Source organism: Pholis gunnellus, assembly GCF_910591455.1.
Source record: "Pholis gunnellus genome assembly, chromosome: 17".
NCBI classification, from domain to species: domain Eukaryota; kingdom Metazoa; phylum Chordata; class Actinopteri; order Perciformes; family Pholidae; genus Pholis; species Pholis gunnellus.
Genome location: NC_136544.1, coordinates 197,184 through 216,439, shown reverse-complemented (window position 1 = coordinate 216,439; position 19,256 = coordinate 197,184). Strand labels below are relative to the sequence as shown.

The following is a 19,256-nucleotide window of genomic DNA, read 5'->3' as shown; positions in this document are numbered from 1 at the left end:
TGTCTGCAGCACACAGATGCTGAAGCGTTTATCCAATGAACGTTAACGTTACACATGCTGTGTGTAGCGAACGTTGTGTCCTATTAACTGCACGTTAAATACGGTAGTTAGCGCCGTCAAGTGAAAAACCCACACATAAGCTAGCTACATGGTCACCGACTCCTAGATAGCACTACGTTAGCACCACTAGCTAAGTAACACAACGACACCGGCAGGTATAAGGACCAAAAAGCTAATAATCGTTAACGCTATAGCATTAGCGTTAGCTAACGTTAATCATTTCAACAACAACAATGGCGCTTGAACTACTTCCCCGGCTCGTTTTTCATCAGACAGAACACTGTTCACACGAGAAAGTCCCTTGAGAAGGGTGACCAAGTAACTCTGATCATTTGTTCAATTGGTAAAGACAATGGCTATAAGTATAACAAAGTAATGCATTTAACGTTAGTTGCCCAACGTTACCTTGCCACCGATCAGTTCAAACCGCTTCAGGTTTGAATTCAGCTCCCGTGAACTATCGCGAGACGTGGCTTGACGTGCCCTGATTGGCTCAGCAGGGGCCAATGATAAATAAATCATAGTATAGCATGTTGAATAAAGTCACAGCACAGCATGTTGATTAAAGTCATAGTATAGTACAAGGATAAATAAAGGTCCAGAACATCACAATGTCTAACTTGCGCTATGATTTAGTCCCTTATATATTGAAGTAGCCAACAGTTGAATCATTTGTACAACTGACTGTCAAATCAAATAAAGAAAGTTCGATTGAATATTATCTCAATATTTGTCAGTTTTCAAATTGAACTGAATGAATTATAAATAATACATACTCTAATAATAAACAAATGTTCTTCTCTAATTTCAAGTAAAATAAGTGCTGCATTTAAGGATAAATTATCTAACAGAACGCTTTTGAAAAATGTGACTTAAAATAACAGATTTGAGAAAAATGAATTTAACTGAATCGTCCTCACACTGCAGCTTTAAATTCTGTTCATTCAGGTGTGAAGTGATGTCAACCGAAAAATCCACGATATCCATATATATTTTTTGTCATCTCTAAGAGATATTTGTGTGCAGGGACTAAATCTGTGGTTCTAATCTGTGGTTATTAAACCACTTGTTTCTGCTCTATTGCTCTTCGTTAACATCTTTGTTGGTCAGTTTTCTTTTCTTACTATTTTGACATTTTATGAACCAAACGATGAACTGAGAAAAATAAACGACTCAAGAAAAAATTAAAATAATCATTAGGTGCAACTCCAATTTATTTTGATTTTTTTTTTACAAAAGTAGTTGAAACTAAATGTTAACTTTTGTAATCATCCTTTAAAAAAAGAAAAACTGAATGTACAAACTTCAGCCATCCAATCACCAACTTGCAAATAGCTAGCTTAGCCGCTAACATGTCCTCACCATTTAATCACCATATGGAGTAGAGTTTGGGATGCTGAACAAATACAATTGTACATTTACTACAAAAAAATAAAATAAAATTCAATAACCTTAATACCACTGTGGAAACAATTTCAGAACTTTTTATTTATAAGACAGAATTGCAGCATCACATATAAATCAGATGGTATCAGTGAAATATGTATTAACAGTATGTACATCGCAGAGCCCATTTTATACAAAAGAAAAACAAAGTATCTCAACAGAGGGAAACTAATTATTGAATGAATTATGAATGAGTTATTTAAAAAAAAAGAAAAGAAAAGAAAAAAAAAGGCCACTTCCTTTCTCTCTGGAAGAGTTTGTATTTCGGAGAGTAAACTTGAATACGTGGTGAGGAGACATACTAACTCTCCGGGGAGTAGATCTTGATGAGGTGTTGAGGCTCGGTGGGGTAGCCGGTGACCGGGCAGCGGCGGTTGGCTTTCACGTACGTGTAGACGCAGCGGTAGCAGAAGACGAAGCCGGAGGTGGACAGCACTGTGGCGTTGGAGCGAAGCCCACGGCACAGCAGACAGTCCCTGCTGTCGGCGCCGGGCGGAGCTTCCTCGCCGCGGTCGGCCGGGGAGTCCCGCCCGCTCCGCTCCCGCCGCAGGTGGAGTGGGGGCGGGGGAGCGGGCAGGGAGGTGAGGCTCTTCACGGTGCTCTGGTTGTCCGAGGAGTACCACCACTCCAGGAACTGCAGGAAGAAGACGCCCAGCGAGAGGGAGCTGGAGAGGGACACGGCCGCACCGTGCGCCGCCTGCGACATCAACCGCCACGCTCTCTGCGCCAGGCTGCAAAATGGGAGAACAATGCATTGTGGGTGATGAATTCAAGAGCTTTGTCTGAAATTGGGACTCATGCAAGAGCACGTATTAAACATTTTCCTGACTTTAACTTCTCTTACTTTCTTCTGTGGGCTTTTCTATTGCAACGGAGCTAACACCAGCAGTTTATCACAATATGTGGTGAGAACACAGAACATTAATCTGCAGAAATGCTCAGTTTTTCTGTGTCTTACGGTTTGTGGAGCAGCCGTCCATCCTCGTCCACTGCAGGTAACATTAGTGATGTCATACGGAGTTTGATCATAAGAATAGGCTAATAAATGAATTGTTTAGCTGCAAATGTCTTTTAAAGATTTTGGAACTTCTTGTGTTGCTGCTCAAGAAAGACTATTTGTTTACATACAAGAATAATAAAGCATTGTCGATTATTTTCTTAATGAATCGTCTTTTCTCACAAACTAATCAATAAGAACGGATAAGAGTACTAATATCAATAAAATCCTAACGATACCCATCCCTAGGTGCACGTTCTTCAGATTTGTTCATTACTATAATCAAAGCCCCGCTAACAATACAAGGCAGTCTGTTCTGCTCCATCTGTGGACATGTTTCATTCCCAAAAATGTGAGCAAAGAGTAAAAAGAAGAACTTCACACCACAGAGCTTCTAGTCCTGCTGTTGGATATCAGCCGACAAAACCTAACAAGAAGTTATCAAGTGTCAGTAGTCAGTAGAAACTAGGGCTGCAACAACGAATTGATAAAATCGCTAAAAATCGATTATTAAAAGAGTTGGCAACGAATTTCATTATCGATTCGTTCGATTATTACGCCACTCAATAAATCGCGGAGATGTTTGCCTCTCGGCGCCCCCTCGATGCTCTTAATGCCGTATGAACGCGGCGCGAATCGCGTTAATCATGCCATTCACGCCGCCGTCCTCGCCGGGGACTATTTGTGTTCATTCGCGTGAATCGCGCTGGCCGCGCCGGAGAGGGGGCGCGACTTATCGGCCTGCAAGCCGTTCAACTGTCCGACATCAACCATGGAAAAAATAACCTCTATTTCTGCTTAGTACGTGTTGTGGAAGTCCCAGATATCACGGAGAACTAAACGCCGTCATGTCTGGTTCATAACATAGTCCGGAGGAGCTCCGTGGATTTCATCAAGCTCACTGTGTCTAGCGAGCCACACGTCGGCTGTTTACTACAGCTGTATGAAGACAAAATAAACAGATTTGGCTGTGATTTAACGGCAATAAACCAACAAAAAGGGACTCCGAACACAGCATTACCGAGTGCCCCGCGGGGTCCGAAGCGTTTACTTTGAAAAAAATTAGAGTGTTCAAAGCATGCCCGGTCGCCTGAATACCGCAGCTAGGAATAATGGAATAGGACTCCGGTTCTATTTTGTGGGTTTTTCTCTGAACTGGGGCCATGATTAAGAGGGACACGGAAAAGATTGACAGGTTGATGCTCTTTCTCCATTCTGTGGGTGGTGGTGCATGGCCGTTCTTAGTTGGTGGAGCGATTTGTCTGGTCAATTCCGATAACGAACGAGACTCCGGCATGCTAACTAGTTACGCGGCCCTGTGCGGTCGTCGTCCAGCTTCTTAAGGTGCGTTCACACCAAACGCGATGAACGCGGCGCGATTACATACAAAGTCTATGTACAGACGCGATGGACGTGATGGCGCGATAGCGCAGCGCGTTTGGCGCGGCGCGTTTGACGCGTCAAAACGCCGAAACGCAGAAGTTGAAATATTTGAACTTCTGCGAAAAAATCCCGTGACGCTCCAGCGCGATAGCCAATCAGCGTTGAATTGCTCTCCCCGTCATCAGTGAAGTCCTGCCGTTGCTAAATCAGAAAATAAATGCTGTAGCCGCCATGTTCACCCAGAGCTCTACGATCCCTCATATCAGTAGAGACCGGACCAAACTATGTGTAGACATGTGTGTGTGTAAACCATATGGTACAAACAATGAATAGACGCTGCCGTATTTACGTCTATATGACGTTATCGTGAGTGTTGATGGAGCTGCTATAATGTTAGCATAACCTAGCACCGATCGATCCGAGCTTCATTGATAAAACAAGTACAAATCGGCATCATTACGTAGTTATTTCGGAGTCCCTTTTTGTCGGTTTATTGCCGTTAAATCACAGCCAAGTCAGTTTATTGTGTGTTCATACAGCTGTAGTAAACAGCCGACATGTGGCTCGCTAGACACAGTGAGCTCGATGAAATCCACGGAGCTCCTCCGGACTATGTTATGAACCAGACATGACGGTGTTTAGTTCCCCGTGATATCTGGGACTTCCACAACACGTACTGAGCAGAAATAAAGGCTATTTTTCTACGGTTGATGGCGGACAGTTGAACAGCTTTCAGGCCGATAAGCCACGCCCCCTTTTCGGCACGGACGCGATGCACGCGAATGAACACAAATAGTACCCGGCGATGCCGGCGGCGCGAAGGACGCGATGAACGCGATTCGCGCCGCGTTCATCGCGTTTGGTGTGAACGCACCTTTAGGAGGGACAAGTGGCGTTCAGCCGCACGAGATTGAGCAATAACAGGTCTGTGATGCCCTTAGATGTCCGGGGCTGCACGCGCGCCACACTGAGTGGATCAGCGTGTGTCTACCCTTCGCCGAGAGGCGTGGGTAACCCGCTGAACCCCACTCTGATATTAGTCAATTTTTTTTATTTTGTATTATTACTTTAACAGCTCAGGGATGTTCGAACAACCTGTTTGTGTCTCCTTTGCACTGTGAATTTGTCAGCTCTGTTTTTGAATAAAGGGTTGGAAATTAATGCTTTTTTGTTTTTTTATCCGATTCATCGATTAATCGAACAAATAATCGACAGATTAATCGATTATTAAAATAATTGTTAGTTTCAGCCCTAGAAGAAACCATTCCAAAAAAATATTTACAGCTGGGACTGAGCCTCAAGGAAGGTGAAAAAAGGATTGTCCTCCACGTGGAGTAGGGCACAGATTGGTTAACACTGACTGAACGTTAAGCTGACACATACCTCCCACCAGCTGGGTTGCCAGTTTTGCTGCTCCTCATTTCCATGTCCCTGACATCCTGAGCATTAAGTCGCGCCAGTCTGACCCTGGCCAGCCACAGCAAGGGATTATGGGTCCCGGCGACTCCGAAGACGAAGAGCAGCTGCTGGCAGAAGACCCAGGCCTGCCAGGCGGAGCCGACGTACGGGTACGCCGCCACGGCCGCCCGGTACAGCCTCTGGCTCCTGGTCTGCGCCAGCCGGATGGAGAAGTCCTCCTCGTCCCTCTGGCGCGCCAGTGTCGCCTCCAGCTTGGCCCGCAGGTAAGGCGCCAGGCACAGCAGGAGGAGGGAGCGCCAGCGCAGCCTCCCGCGGACGGGAAGCCCTTGCCACCCCCACACCCTCTTCAGGCCGTAGAAGTTCTCGGAGAAGGAGGCGCTGCAGTGGGACAGGAAGTGGTTCTGGAGGAGGAGCTCCAGCAGCAGGTAGAGCTCGTCGAATCGTTGCCACAGGATGCCGAAACGGGACGGGTTGGACTCTGCCAGAACCTGAGAGGGTCGCCAACACGGGGCTGGTTAGAGCAATTTAATGGAAGAACACAATTTCTGGCTTGTTCTATCAATAGGCTGTCTCATTTAAATAATAAATATTTTTAATTAATTAAAACATAATTAATTCATTAAAAATAAGTATTAATTAATTAAAATAACTATGCATTTATTAACTAATAAAATAAAAATAAATTATTTAATTTTGTGAACACCAAAAATTTTATTATATAAAATTAAATACATTTGAGTACAATGCAGCAAAAGAAAAAAGTCTTCAGAAGCAACAAAAGTCGTGGAAGTTCCCAAAAATAGTGATCTCTAGTGGCAAAAATCCAGATTCTCACATTTACCAGAAAGTTCTTCCACACACAATTCCACACAAATGCAATCCAAATGTTTGACAGAAAAAATAAGAATGAATAGAAAAAGTAAGAGACGGTTGGCGGAGGTTGAAGGCGCTCGCTCACCTTGACAGCGTGTCTCAGTGCCGGCCGGACCGCCTCCATCAGAGACTCCTGAGCCAGGACCTCGAAGATGGACGGCTGCTCGGCAGCGGCCGTGGAGGTCAGATGGGCTCCGGATTCGGCCATGGCTGCTGCAGGACCACAACGCAAGGACTGTTAAATACTATGGAGGGAGGGCATCCATGCATCAACATTATATTCAATTCACAGAGCCAAGCAAGGGGTTTCTCGTGAAGATCAAGCTGTAATTGCTGTTCTTATTGTCCATGTGTTTTCATATCCTCAAAGATTTGAATTGAACCACTCTTTGACACCTATATTATCTAACCATCTAGAATAGATAAAAGACTATTTCTTCCACTTTGGAATTAAAAAGATTTTAACTTGTTTGCCAGGTGGATGGAAATGACACATCCCCCTAATTTATGCCAATATGATTGATATCAAAGGTTATTTTGGTTCACCTTTTGATCAAGGATTTTGGTCCACCATCTTTGTTTGGGTTAGGAAACAGAATTGCACCTTTTAGAAAAAAAAATTTGTGTCGTGAAAACAGATGGTTATATTTGTTTAAACAGTTAAATTTTTAGCAAACAATACCTGGATTTTAGAAGGATCCCTTTATTGTTCAGACAAAGTGGATGCTTGGCAAGGTAACATTTGTGACAAAAATATTATGTATGCATGTATTCATACTTATTTTTTTCTTTAGATATCCTTTCATTTAAAATTCTTTCCCACTTTTAGTTTTTCAGAAAATAAAGTTTTTGTATCACGACCACAACTTTCCACGAATGAGTAATAAATGACCCTAATGCATTTCCTATGGAAATACATTAACACCTCGTCAGTTGTACAGTATCAACAGTGAATAACACCTCAACGATTTCAAGTATGAGTGTTTTTACAGAAACAGGTCGTTAGTCTCTCAATTTGTTTCTTACACTTTTCTTTTCAAATGTGTTACAAACAAACCCTAATGATCATTTATGCAACGTTATGATCATTCAGACATCCTGTTTGACACACAGAGTGTAACGTTAGGTTCTGAATAAGGGTCAAAATTCACTTGAGCGTTAACCAACATGTCAGCTTTCACCAAAGCAGGTGACTTCAAATACAACACCTGTCGAGTTTTTTTGTTTGTTTTTTAAAATGTAACCTTTATTAAAAAGTTATGGGCAATTCCCAAAATGAATTTCTTGTATTAAAGTCTGTGAGATAACGTTTCCCCTGAATGTTCATATAAAGCACCTCAATATGTTTAGCTAGCTGGACAGCAGAGAGAAGTTAACGGAAGTTGTCTGACCTAACGTTAGTTAAACACACAGTGCACCTCTAGTCACAAAGAGACTTTTAGTATCAGTAAACTGTATTAATAACACGCACAGACGGGGTTGTAGCGGTAACGTTATGCAGCAATGTGTTTAAATGTCGACAACATAACGTTGACTTACCTTCCTGCGCTAACGTTAGCTGGAAGTTAGCACTGCGTCGCTGCTGTTTCCGGCTTCGTTAACATCACGCTGTGATTGTAAAACACCGCTTGTTGCTCCGAACACTAGCTAAAGCACCCGCAGAGAGACTGGTAATTTGACATTTTTTCTTCTGTTATTGAATGACCACGCGACGCTGCATGGTGCACTGGCACTATCCACAACAACCACCACTTCTTCTGTTGTTTTTTTATACATCCTTTAAGATGCATTACTGCCCCCTAGTGGAGTTAATCGTCCACTGTCGTCCTATTCTGTTACAGCCTCGTTTTATGCTATACATTTTCTTTAATCCTGGCCTGTCCTCGCTCTTCTTTCCACTTCATACTTCCTGTTTGAAAACAGGACGTGCTCTACTGTCTCCTTTTCTTGACACTGATTACAATGACCAGTGGGATGTTTATGATGTTAAGTGTACTGTTCAAGTTGCTGTAAGCAAATCTGAATCTACTCATGATCATACTTGTTCTTTTTCTCTTCCACTACTTCTTACCATTCATACTTTATTTTTTATTTAATGTAAGCATCTTCCTTTTATCTCACTATCCCAATAATGTTTCCGCTGTCGTATATTTCCCTCGATTTCAATTTTGAAAGTTTAATATTTATTTCAACATATTCTCCCCATAACACCATTTTCATTATTGTTCATTGATTACCTTTGAATACAAATGTTAGAAAATAGTGAAATATCTAATTTTAGAGGTGCACATTTTACTGACAAATCTGCAAACATTATAAAGCCAATTGACCTGCAGTAAATCTGGGGATTTTGTGGCCCCCTGAAAAGTCTGGGAGCCAGGTTGCTCGATTGGTAATCCAGCCTCGGTTTAGAATTTTCACATTTCCAGTATTATATTCAAGGTAAGATAGATGATTGAAAGCAGGAACTTGAAGGTTGTGGATCAGGACCCACCTTCAGGCCACTATGTCAGTAGCTTTCGTGAATCACATTCCCCAAACAAACTATTTCCATAAACATACATTCTGGCACACCTGGGCAAGCTCCTGGTTGTAAACCCAACCTGAGAACCAGCATGGACGTTTTGTGGGCAAATCAACTGCGGTTTTGTTTCTTTTTTATTCCTGTTGGGTCATCCATCTGGCTCCCTGCCTGTCTGCCTCACCCTCTGAAACATTCACACGCAAACTCTTCACAAGAGGTTAACAGTCTTTATATAATAATAAAGTCAGTGGAACAGATGGATGGAGGGATGCTCCCTAGTGTTATTAGCAGGAAACGAGAGAGAGGGGGGGGGAGACAGAGAGGCGATGAAAACATCAGAAAAGCTGCCAGAGTTTAGTGGATCAGAGGAGACATTTGGTGATTGGACGGGCTTAGAGGATTACTGACACAGCTGCGCGCCCTGAGAATCTCCGCCGAGCATCATCACTCTGTCTTTGTTTCTCTACCTGCCCGTCATCTCCCCGGGCTCGTCTTTACCGAGCTGCCCTCCAGTGACGTGAGAGGAAGTGTACAGCACGGGGATGTCTGTCTCTACCAGCAGAGGAGGTGAGTTGGGAAGAGGGAGGCCCAGACTTCGAAAATGACATCAGTGTCCTTTGGATGTCGATTTTACTCTTTGTTTTTGTGTGGGGTTAATTGTTGACAGCTTTTGTCTGGAAAAAAATACACTTTTATGAGTGTAACAGTTTTTTTTATTTGCATTGACAGGGAAGAAGTTCTGAGGAAAAAACAAGCTGTTCATTCTGTAGCTGAATAAGAAATAAATGCAGAATAACAGTATTGCTTTTATGCCTTGTTGGTGTGTGAATTTCAGACAGGCCGGCTGGATTTAATCCTTGCTGCTCTGCTCTTAATGGCTGTGATTATGTAATTACATTTGCATGGGGAAGGGAGGGAGGGGTAAATCGGATGACAAATCCTCTGCTAAAAGGACTGTAGCAATTATGAAAAAGATTCAAGTCAGTTATGGAGTGAAGAAAATTATGATTTTGATCGTAGGAAGCGAGTGTGTTCTTATTGGGCCATTCTATTGGTAAAGAGGTAAAAACAATAGTTTCAAGATATTGAGCATCTTTGGTGGTTTGGTTTAAGGTTTAAAGTATTCTGAAATCATATTCAAATAAAAAAGAGGTAGCAAATCAATATCACCCTTCCAGAAGTACATGGGGATTGTCACCAGGTCACCAGCTCTGAGGTCAAAGGTCTGTTCTTTGCTTGCTTTCTTATTTCCAGGCTGACTACTTCATTCAACGTTCCACACTTTAACTACCAGGCTGCCCTCCTCATCTACTCTCGCTTTCCGGTGAAACATGTGTCTCCTGTTCCTGGCCCCTCTCATCTTCCTTCTTGCCTTTCTTTCCCCACCATCCCTTTTTCCATCCGTCGATTGCTCATGGACGTGTCCACAACACTGCATTTGTTACGAGCATGCCGACCTGGTAGACTGCCGCGACCGCGAGTTCGAACGCATCCCCAGGGGCCTCCCGCACGGCACCTGGCTGCTGGAGCTGGGAGGAAACAATCTGAGCGAGATTGGCACCCGAGCCTTCACCGGGCTCTGGTCCCTGCGGGTGCTGGTGCTGACCAACAGCCAGATCCAAGAAATGCAACCACAGGTGGGAACCAAGAGATGTATGAACTTTAAAAGGTCCATTTTTGATCCATTCCTGATAAATAGCACTGGAAACATTTTGAAAGTTTTGAAAGAATGTTAAGGGTAAATTTATGAAAGTCGTATAGAAGTTGAATCAATTAAGGAGTTAATGTGTCAATGTAAGCGCTGAAATGAAACACAAAATGAAAAGCAGCCGAACTGTCGTCTGAAGAGTAAGACATGAAACGGAAATGTTAGTTGATGCGGAAATGCTGTAAGAAGTTGAAATGTCAGTTCAAGTGAAAACAATGAAAGCAGCTTAAAGGCTGTGTTGAAAATAAGAAATGAATGCACTGGAAATGTTGGTTGAAGTGGAAGTGTTATTATTATATTATTGAGTTTATATGCAGGCATTGACAGCAGTTGATATCTCAGTAGAGGTTTAAGAGAGGAAAGTAGTAGTAGTAACTTTCAGTTGAAGTGTCAGTGGCCCTGTTCACACCTGCATTGACATGCGGCTCGGGTAGTCCATTCACAAGTGGACAGCTATAAGTACGTGAGTTCACACCTGGCATTAGAATGCCTCTCCACATGCGGATCTCACTTCCCCACTCTATATACAAATTAACATGTAGGCCAATGAAAAGTAAAGGGGACCAGATGGAGGAAAAGAGTGACGATGGTGGAGTTTTAGAAAGCTAAAATAAAGGATTAATAATAATAGAAAGGGAGAATCGTTAAAAAGAAGACCTCGGGTCCATCTGGGTCACAGTGCGAGGGAGTGGGACAGGGAAGATTGAAAGGAGTATGTGGGCAATAGTTAAATATATGCTTCTATCTGTCTTTATTTCTTTACAGGCGTTTTTCTCTTTGTCCTTCCTGGAGAAGCTGGATCTCAGTTGGAACCAGTTAACAGCTCTACCTGTCGACTTCTCGACCAGTCTATCTGCTCTCAGAGAGCTGCGACTGGAGCACAACAACTTACACCATATACCTGGAAACAGGTACCAGTCCGTCCATCATAGTACAACGGAAGTCCATCTTTCTATCATCATGTTCCTATTAGCCTCCTCAGAGGAACTGGAACTGGATTTGCAGGGGGAACGGACTGGGCTTGCAATTAACTCCATTGTAAACACGCCCACGTCCATGCAAACCAAACGGGGCAGGAGGGAGGGCTTGGTGGATTGTTCAAACAAACACAGTACGTTTTTTCCCCCAGGAGACTGTTGTTCATGTCCCTTTTCTAACTATAAGTAAACATTGACATTTTGTCATGTGAGTCATTAATGATGTGAGTCGTTAGTCAAGTGACTCGTTGAAATTAAATCGATCTGTTTAAATAAGTCCATTCACCTCCAAAAAGAAAATCTACTGATTTACAGACGTCTCTTTATACATCCACAGCCAGAGAGTCATTGGTGTATTCAGCCCAAGACGGCGGCATTCGCTACAGCAGCGCCACATGTCGAAAAAGCACGAGCGTTTCGTCTCTTTGCTTCTCTACTCTCTGGTTCCCTTCAGCTTTATGCAGCCTAATAGCGTCTTCCAGATCATTGCTTTGGTTTTCAGATCTGCATCTTCATTTTCTCAGGGGCTCCTACAGCATAGTTGATGTTTGTCTTCGACGAATAAAGCACTAAACCCCCCCGTACACTACCTGCCCAGCACCAAATGACTGAGAGACAAAGACAGCGATTAGCCAGCAAAGAAAGTAAAACATCTAGCAGCTAAAGAGCCAGATACTGTTCTTCGGGACCAAAAACAGAGCTAAAAGAGGACAAAAATTAAATAAGACACCGTTTGCTAACTAGTTGGCCATATCACCTCTTCTTGTCCACCCCCTCATTTATACCCACCAGTTTACCATTGGTGTATCAGGGCCAAGAAGCCAAACAAACATCAAGCCACAGATGAAGCTACAGACAGCAGTGTATTCAGCGCATGTGGATTGACCCTGTAATTGTCTCTCCTTCCCGTCCGTCAGCTTCGAGCATCTGGACAACATGGAGAAGCTGGACCTCAGCAATAACCAGCTGGTGGCGGTTGGCTTCGGCGTGTTCAGGGGCCTCTCCAGGCTCAGGCAGCTCTACCTGCACAATAACAGACTGACTGTGGTACAGCAGGGGAGCCTGGATATGCTGCCTGGACTAGAGGTGCAATAAATGAGACTTGAAATGACTGTGTGTGTGTACCAAGTTGCCCGTATGCCTGTCTGTCTGATTACCCGTCTGTCCGTCTAGGTGCTCCTGCTGAGCAACAACAACATCTCGCAGATCGACAACAACGCTCTGGCCCCTCTCTACAGCCTGGCCGTCCTCGCTCTGGATGGAAACAACCTGAATCACCTCAAGTTTAAGACCTTCATCTGCCTTCACACAACTGCTACACACATCCAGCTGTCAGGTTTCCAGTATCTATACTTTTTATTGTTGACCAAGTGAAGAGATACCACTATTGCTCACAATAGAAATGTGCATTATTCACTCTATTGCATAGGAAGATGACATAGTAGTGAAAAATAAGATAAAAAAGCAGTGTGTTGCTGCCACCATGAAAAATAAATGTGCTCAGTTTCTCATTTGAATGGAAGAAGGTTGCTTTTCATGTCATTACACTGAGAGCACATCTGTCTGATACGCTCGCAGTCTAGACGGAGGGTCAGCCAATTGTGGGTTGTATTTGTTCGATCAAATATTACAGCAGGGGTTGTTGCAGACACACCTGGCTGCAATCTACTAGGTGCACCTTTCCGGTTATGACATATTTATTGTCGTTACTAAATTCACCAAATCGTTCCGTTTAAAAAGAAACATTTATTTTCTCGTTCTCAACACATCACTTTATTTTGTGACGCCGCGAAACTTGACGGTTTCTCATTAAAACAAGAACCACGTCTCTGTATAACATGATAAGTTGTTGTTGCGACTAGACGTTTACATCTGTTTAAAACTTTTGACTCGTGGCAGGATGTTTCTATGGCCGCAGGCTGCTTAAGTGTAGTTTTCATGGTACGTGCAATGTTGGCTACCAGATGGCAGGTATTATCTGACAAGAATGAGCCTCTCCTAAACCTCCAGCCAGCAGCACCCACAAGGCCAGATGGCTTTATGTATGTTAGTGCACTTTATGCACATCAAGTTCATGACCTTTATCTCCCATCAGTATATAAGCCCACCTTCTGTCTATCGCCAGCAAAGACCCGACCACCATTCCTAAACCACATGTTGTATCTCTCTATATAGTTATATAGGGTATTTATATTTTAGTGTATGAAATAAGTAAGTATTTGTAGATACGTTGATTCTGTGCAATAACAGGAACTATCAATACCAGGTCCATATCAAAGTGATAGATTGCACCATGCGACATGATCATGCAATAAATAAAAAGAGAAAACAAACAAACTCCCAGTGTGTACGTAGGATTTGATCAATATAAATGTTTTACATTTATGCAACAAAACTAAAAGTACAGAAAATTGAACAGTTTACATCCAGATGAAATGAAAAATGCCCTTTGAACCCTTTGAAATCACATTCCCAGTCACATTGTGCCCCAATCCAACAATACAGGCAAACAACTTTTTTTTCATTAATATTTTCATATCAAAATCTAATCATCTTTTCTTCCTGTAAAAAAAAAGAAAAAAAAAGTATATATATATATATATATGTGTGTGTGTGTATGTGTGGATTATATATGTGTGTGTGGATTTGATTTAAATCCCTCTTACAACTGTACACAAGTATTCAGTTTCACTTGTGTGTCTGGTCAACATCTATGGGTCAGCGGACTCGGAGCCAATTGTCGTAACCTCTGTTGTTGCACCACCAGGCAACCCGTGGAGCTGCGACTGTGATCTGCACCGCGTCTTCAGCAAGATCTTGCACGTTCGCCACCTCCACATCGACGACTACCGCAATGTGACGTGCCAGGATCCGCCGCAGCTGGCCGGGGCCTCGCTGGCCTGGGTGGACAGCCGGCTCTGCGTCGCAGAGACCGCCACCGTGGCCGTCATCACCGGCACCGTGCTGGTCACCGTGGTGGCGGCCCTGGTGATGGCGGAGAGGAACAGGAAGAAGAACAGGGGGAAGAACTGGGACACTGAGTCACAGAATCAAACTAATGCCTAACAATATGGAGACCCTGTGAGACCGGAGGGTGAACTCCCAGGTTCCTCTAGTGACAATGAGGCAAGATGGCTGCCACAAACTGATGATTACTTGAACGGACAAGTTCCCCTTTTCCTTTGCATTTGAAACAGGCAACAGAGTAGAAGTCTGGAGGGCCTGAAGGACAGGTTTGAGTTTGCCCTCATGTTTTCACTTAAAAGTATAATGTCCACACCTTTAAAGCCCCTGTGTGATGAATATTCTTTCAATGTTTTCCTGTTTCTGGAGAAAATCGATAAATTCAAGAGAACATTGATGCTATGCTTTGATATCAGTCTCTTTTGATGACATCACTGGGAAAACATGTCCCAGTGAGAAAACATGTATGGTCGTCAAGATTCTTGATTTCAACATCAGTGAAAGAAGCATGACAGTCTCAGTGGAACATCTTCCTGTTTCAATGAAGCCATTCTCTTTCTTATACAAATAACTAAATTGTCACATAAATGTATCTGTAGTGGTTACTTGGGTAAACATTGATGAACTTTTTCTACTACATTTAAAAAAACTTTTGATATTGTTTTTCGTTTGATTCTGCACAAACGGAAATCTCTGCTGCTTATTACTGTGTGATCTTCTCGGGACTGTACACAAATGATTGGAGTGGGGACGGGGGCCGAACCTAATGTTCAAGAAAATGTAATATTTGACCTCTTCCTAGTATCTCCAAATAATATGACAGGGGTAAATTGGTGCAACTCATTGACTCAGAGTCAATGCATAAAGAATTAAGATGGTGACGATGGTGTTGTGCACTTTAGACATTCATTTAAAGTGAATAAACATTCAATCGGTTAGTCTTTAAAAAATTACAATAACATTAATAATTAATCAATTAAAAAAATACTCACCCCTTCCTATATTTTTGTACAGTCCCTAGCCATGTGGTTTGATTGGAAAGGGAACATTAACAGCACTCCAGTATTGTGTTTTTGAAACAATAACTAGTCAATCAAACTATTTATTCAGCCAATAATATACTTTATTTTACCTATGATGCTGACAACATTAAATAAAAAAAAATAAAAATTGCATGAAAGAACAAACTAATTTCATACTTCTTAATAGTCACTTTCACCAGCACTGTGACCCCACTAGCCTGTGACTGTAAAACATCCAAATACATTTTCAGCATTTATCTTCACGCTCCGACAAACAGTCAGCAACAGACAGAGTTCTTTATGAGGATCATATGTCTTTGTGAGGATTACTGCAGGATGGATGGAGGCAAAGAGAAAGAGAGAGACAGTCCTATTGAGGTCAAATGCCAGATGTCAAGATGATTACTGCTGAACTGGAATACATTGATTAGATGTGGTTGTGTTGGGGGGGTATTATAAAGAGAGAGGCAGAGTTCAGACAGGCCTAACAGCAGACTGACATTCTTTTATCCTTGGTTTGCGCCTTCATTTTCACGGATAATTCTGTTCCATATAAATAAGGATGCTTTTTGAAATGTCAGAATCACATAAGAGAAAACCAACAGTTTTAAAGAACTATTACGGTGAGGCTCAGGCTGCATACTTCTGTCCGAACCCAACAGGGATTCTGTTTTTATTTTTTATGTCCGAACCGACCAAAAGCCGACGCAAGCTATTCACCGAGTTGGTGTTACTGGGGTGCGTTCGTAAACAGTCACTCTTAGCGCTGCTAGAATAAACCGTACAATGGCGGCAGAGCATTCTCTGGACACTCAGAGCAGAGCAGTGAATGATGGATGAACAAGTGGAATCAGACAGTAGGTCCCTAGATTTGAATTCATATTTACACTATGTTTTTATTTTAAAGAATATCAAAACGCCATGTCAAATAGGCCGAACCCGAACGTCATCTGTAAATATTTATTCGAAGCCCTTCCCGACGGGCTCGGGTCGGGTATCCACACTCTAGCCTCCAACTCCGAATCCTCCACACCCATTTCTTCTGTATTTAACATGTGTAGAAAGAGATAGCCAAACATTTTGGTAACAACCAGGATTACAATTTGGAGATATTTACTTCGTCATCCAGCAGCTCAACATTAGCTGGGGTGATGGCACACAGCTCTCCAGAAGTCCTGAACTCAGTTGCACGGTTTACACATTCTTCAACACTCAACAATACGGTTAACGTCAGCAAGGCAGCTAAGAACATTCGAATAAGACAACTTTGGAACTATCGGGAGTAACATTTTGGTAGAGGCTACCCGCCCCCGCACCTTAAACCCTGTGTCAAGCTAACATTAGCACATCTCGAACCACTCCCTCCACTGAGAGACCAAACCGGTATTAGGCCACCATCTAACCCAACCCAGCTGGAATACCCCAAACGTAAAAATACTATCTCCAAACAGAAAATTAGGGATCCCAAAGTTATTGAACCAGGGAAGGGGTAACCGTGCATCACTGAAAGCTAAAGAGAAGGACTGATAATATCATGAATGGAGACAAATTCGTCCCCTTTGTGTCTCTTTGAGGTAATGTTTTTAAAGCTGAACAGAGCAGACTGGAACAACAGGATTAGAGGGAGATTTACTATATTTGACTGACTGCCAGCAAAGATATGTCTGACACAGACTGAACGGTGGGGGCTGAGGTCGGGTGTTAGCCAAATGGAAAGCACCATTTGTTGCACTGAAGGCCAAACGCAAATGCATCTTTACCTCCCTAATGTGTTGCATTTCCGGTTGAAAGAGGTCATTGGGATGAGACAGTGTGGGATTATGGGATGGGCTTTCTGGGAAGACAGAAAGAGCCTTTCATTTGATAGAAGGGGATTGTTGAAACGTTTATGATTGTTTTCACCTGCTGGTGCAGCACAAGGTCGTCTTTAAAGATTTGGCCTGTTCGAGTGTCAACCCTAAGCCCTAAGCATTGTACCCAACAGAGCCTTTAAAGGAAATGTTAATTATAATAAAATACTATTTGCTTTCTCTCCATAGTTAGCTGAGTAGATTGAACACTGTGCGCTATATTGATTTTGAGAAAGTAGGTGGTTATCCTAGCTTAGCATAAAGACTGGAAGTAGGGCAAACAACTAGCTTGGCTCTGTCCAATTTGAAAAATATATCTCTAAAACTGACTAATTCACACAATATATCGTGGTAGTTTATTAAGCAAACCTGAATAGTGTGCCAAAATCTGCTTCTGAACCGATTTGAGGCGAGAATTTGCCAATCCAGTTGCTGAATCTTCCCTCATATTAGATCTACAAGGCCTAAATTAAAAGTTTGTTCTGACTTATGTATTCTGTTTCATTATTCATTCTGTTTGTGTGGAGTTTGAATAAAGTTTGAATGTTTTATCATTGAAGTAAAACTACTGTGTTTTTCAGTGGAGACTGGTAGCATGGCTGTTTCTTTTCACATTTAATGTGATAATTCTAGGGTTTATTTCAATAAAACCAGAGTTGATGATGATGATGATGATCGTACAGTGGAACGAGCTAACCATTTAGTTTCTGTCATGTTTCACTAGCGGCAAAGGTAAAATGATTGTGTTTTTCAATAGTGTGGTGTCTTTGAGGAAAGCATATTAGTTGTATGTTTTGTACGCTATAGAGTCTAATCATTTTGCAAATCTTTCTTGATTTTATAGATTTTTTTAATAGGCCCACAGGATTTAAATCAGTGTATGTTATAATAAAACAACCACTTCCATTTCTTCTTCTCCAAATGCTCGGAAGGAATTTTGCCTCGCCCCTGTAGGACCCCACTTGGAAGGACCCGTCTTCCCAAGGAAGCATCCCTGACTTTGAGAAACACCCAATATATTTGGTTCTGTTGCATTGATTTTTATCCTTTTTTTTGCAAATAAAAAAACCTGTCTGTCTGACAGTGTTACAGGAGTGCAAACAGTAGAGTACTATTTTAAGGTGAATAGGAAATGTAGCTATGTTTAAGGGGATATCATTTTGATACTATACATGAAGTCTTTCACCGTGTTTTTTGCCACTGGACTGCCTGATCTGACCTTCTGTAACCAACACAAAACAGTGTGAGGGCTGAGGCTCATCACACTGGGTCACAGGTCTATGACGGACTGTTTATGTTTCATCAGACCTGTGGTCAAATTCCAATTTCCTGTAGCATCCTTTAACAGTGTCAATGCACTCTCTCTAAGGACAACACCACACAACTCTGACTGCTTGTGTTTGTGCCTCTCATGTAGCCGACTGTAATCATTGTTTTTACATCTGAAACTTTGATATGGATGATTATACATTTAAGTCACACGCAGTAGACTCCACCAGTACTAATTCAAATTATAGCATGAACATATTATGGGATCAGAACTTACCGTACTGTATGGTGAGTTTAAAATGTATTTATTCCATTTGGAAATGTTATATGAAAATGTACTTAATGTAGGTGTCGGCTAAATATTTGATGTAGTAAAACATTGTTTCCCACAAGTTAAACGCCAAAATACAATGACACATAGAAATGTTTTTGATCATAAACCGAAAACACAGGGGCAAAGTTGTGGGTCAAAAACACGGACAACTCCCAGACTGCATTGGTAGCACCCTGTCAATCACATGGTAGCCCCGCCCTAAAGCATACCCTATAAATGGACCATAATTTACAAAATGAACATCGAGCTAGAGATTGAGACCATAAACTCATGTTTACAATGTTTACTGAGATAATAAATCAAGTGAGAAGTAGAGTCATTTTATCATAGACTTTATAGACTATACAATCTAACTTCTTTTTGCAACCAGAGGAGTCGCCCCCTGATGGCCATTAGAGAGAATGCAAGTTTCAAGCACTTCCGCATTGGT

The 19,256-nt window shown here is 42.2% G+C and overlaps 1 protein-coding gene across 2 annotated transcripts; it reads right to left on the bottom strand.

Annotated features, from left to right (window-relative positions):
• Positions 1-1,265: 1,265 nt before the first annotated feature.
• On the bottom strand, positions 1,266-7,912 carry pex12 (peroxisomal biogenesis factor 12). 2 transcript variants are annotated; one of them, XM_079178138.1, is made up of 4 exons: positions 7,718-7,912; positions 6,264-6,391; positions 5,270-5,793; positions 1,266-2,237 (listed from the first exon to the last, which is right to left on the bottom strand). In XM_079178138.1, exons 2-4 carry the CDS (start codon positions 6,384-6,386, stop codon positions 1,808-1,810), a joined length of 1,077 nt encoding a protein of 358 aa, XP_079034264.1. In that variant the 5' UTR covers positions 6,387-6,391; positions 7,718-7,912; the 3' UTR covers positions 1,266-1,807. The 2 variants fall into 2 exon arrangements, with proteins under 2 accessions (XP_079034264.1, XP_079034265.1); XM_079178139.1 differs by having other exon boundaries at positions 6,264-6,388.
• Between the last annotated feature and the right edge of the window lie 11,344 nt (positions 7,913-19,256).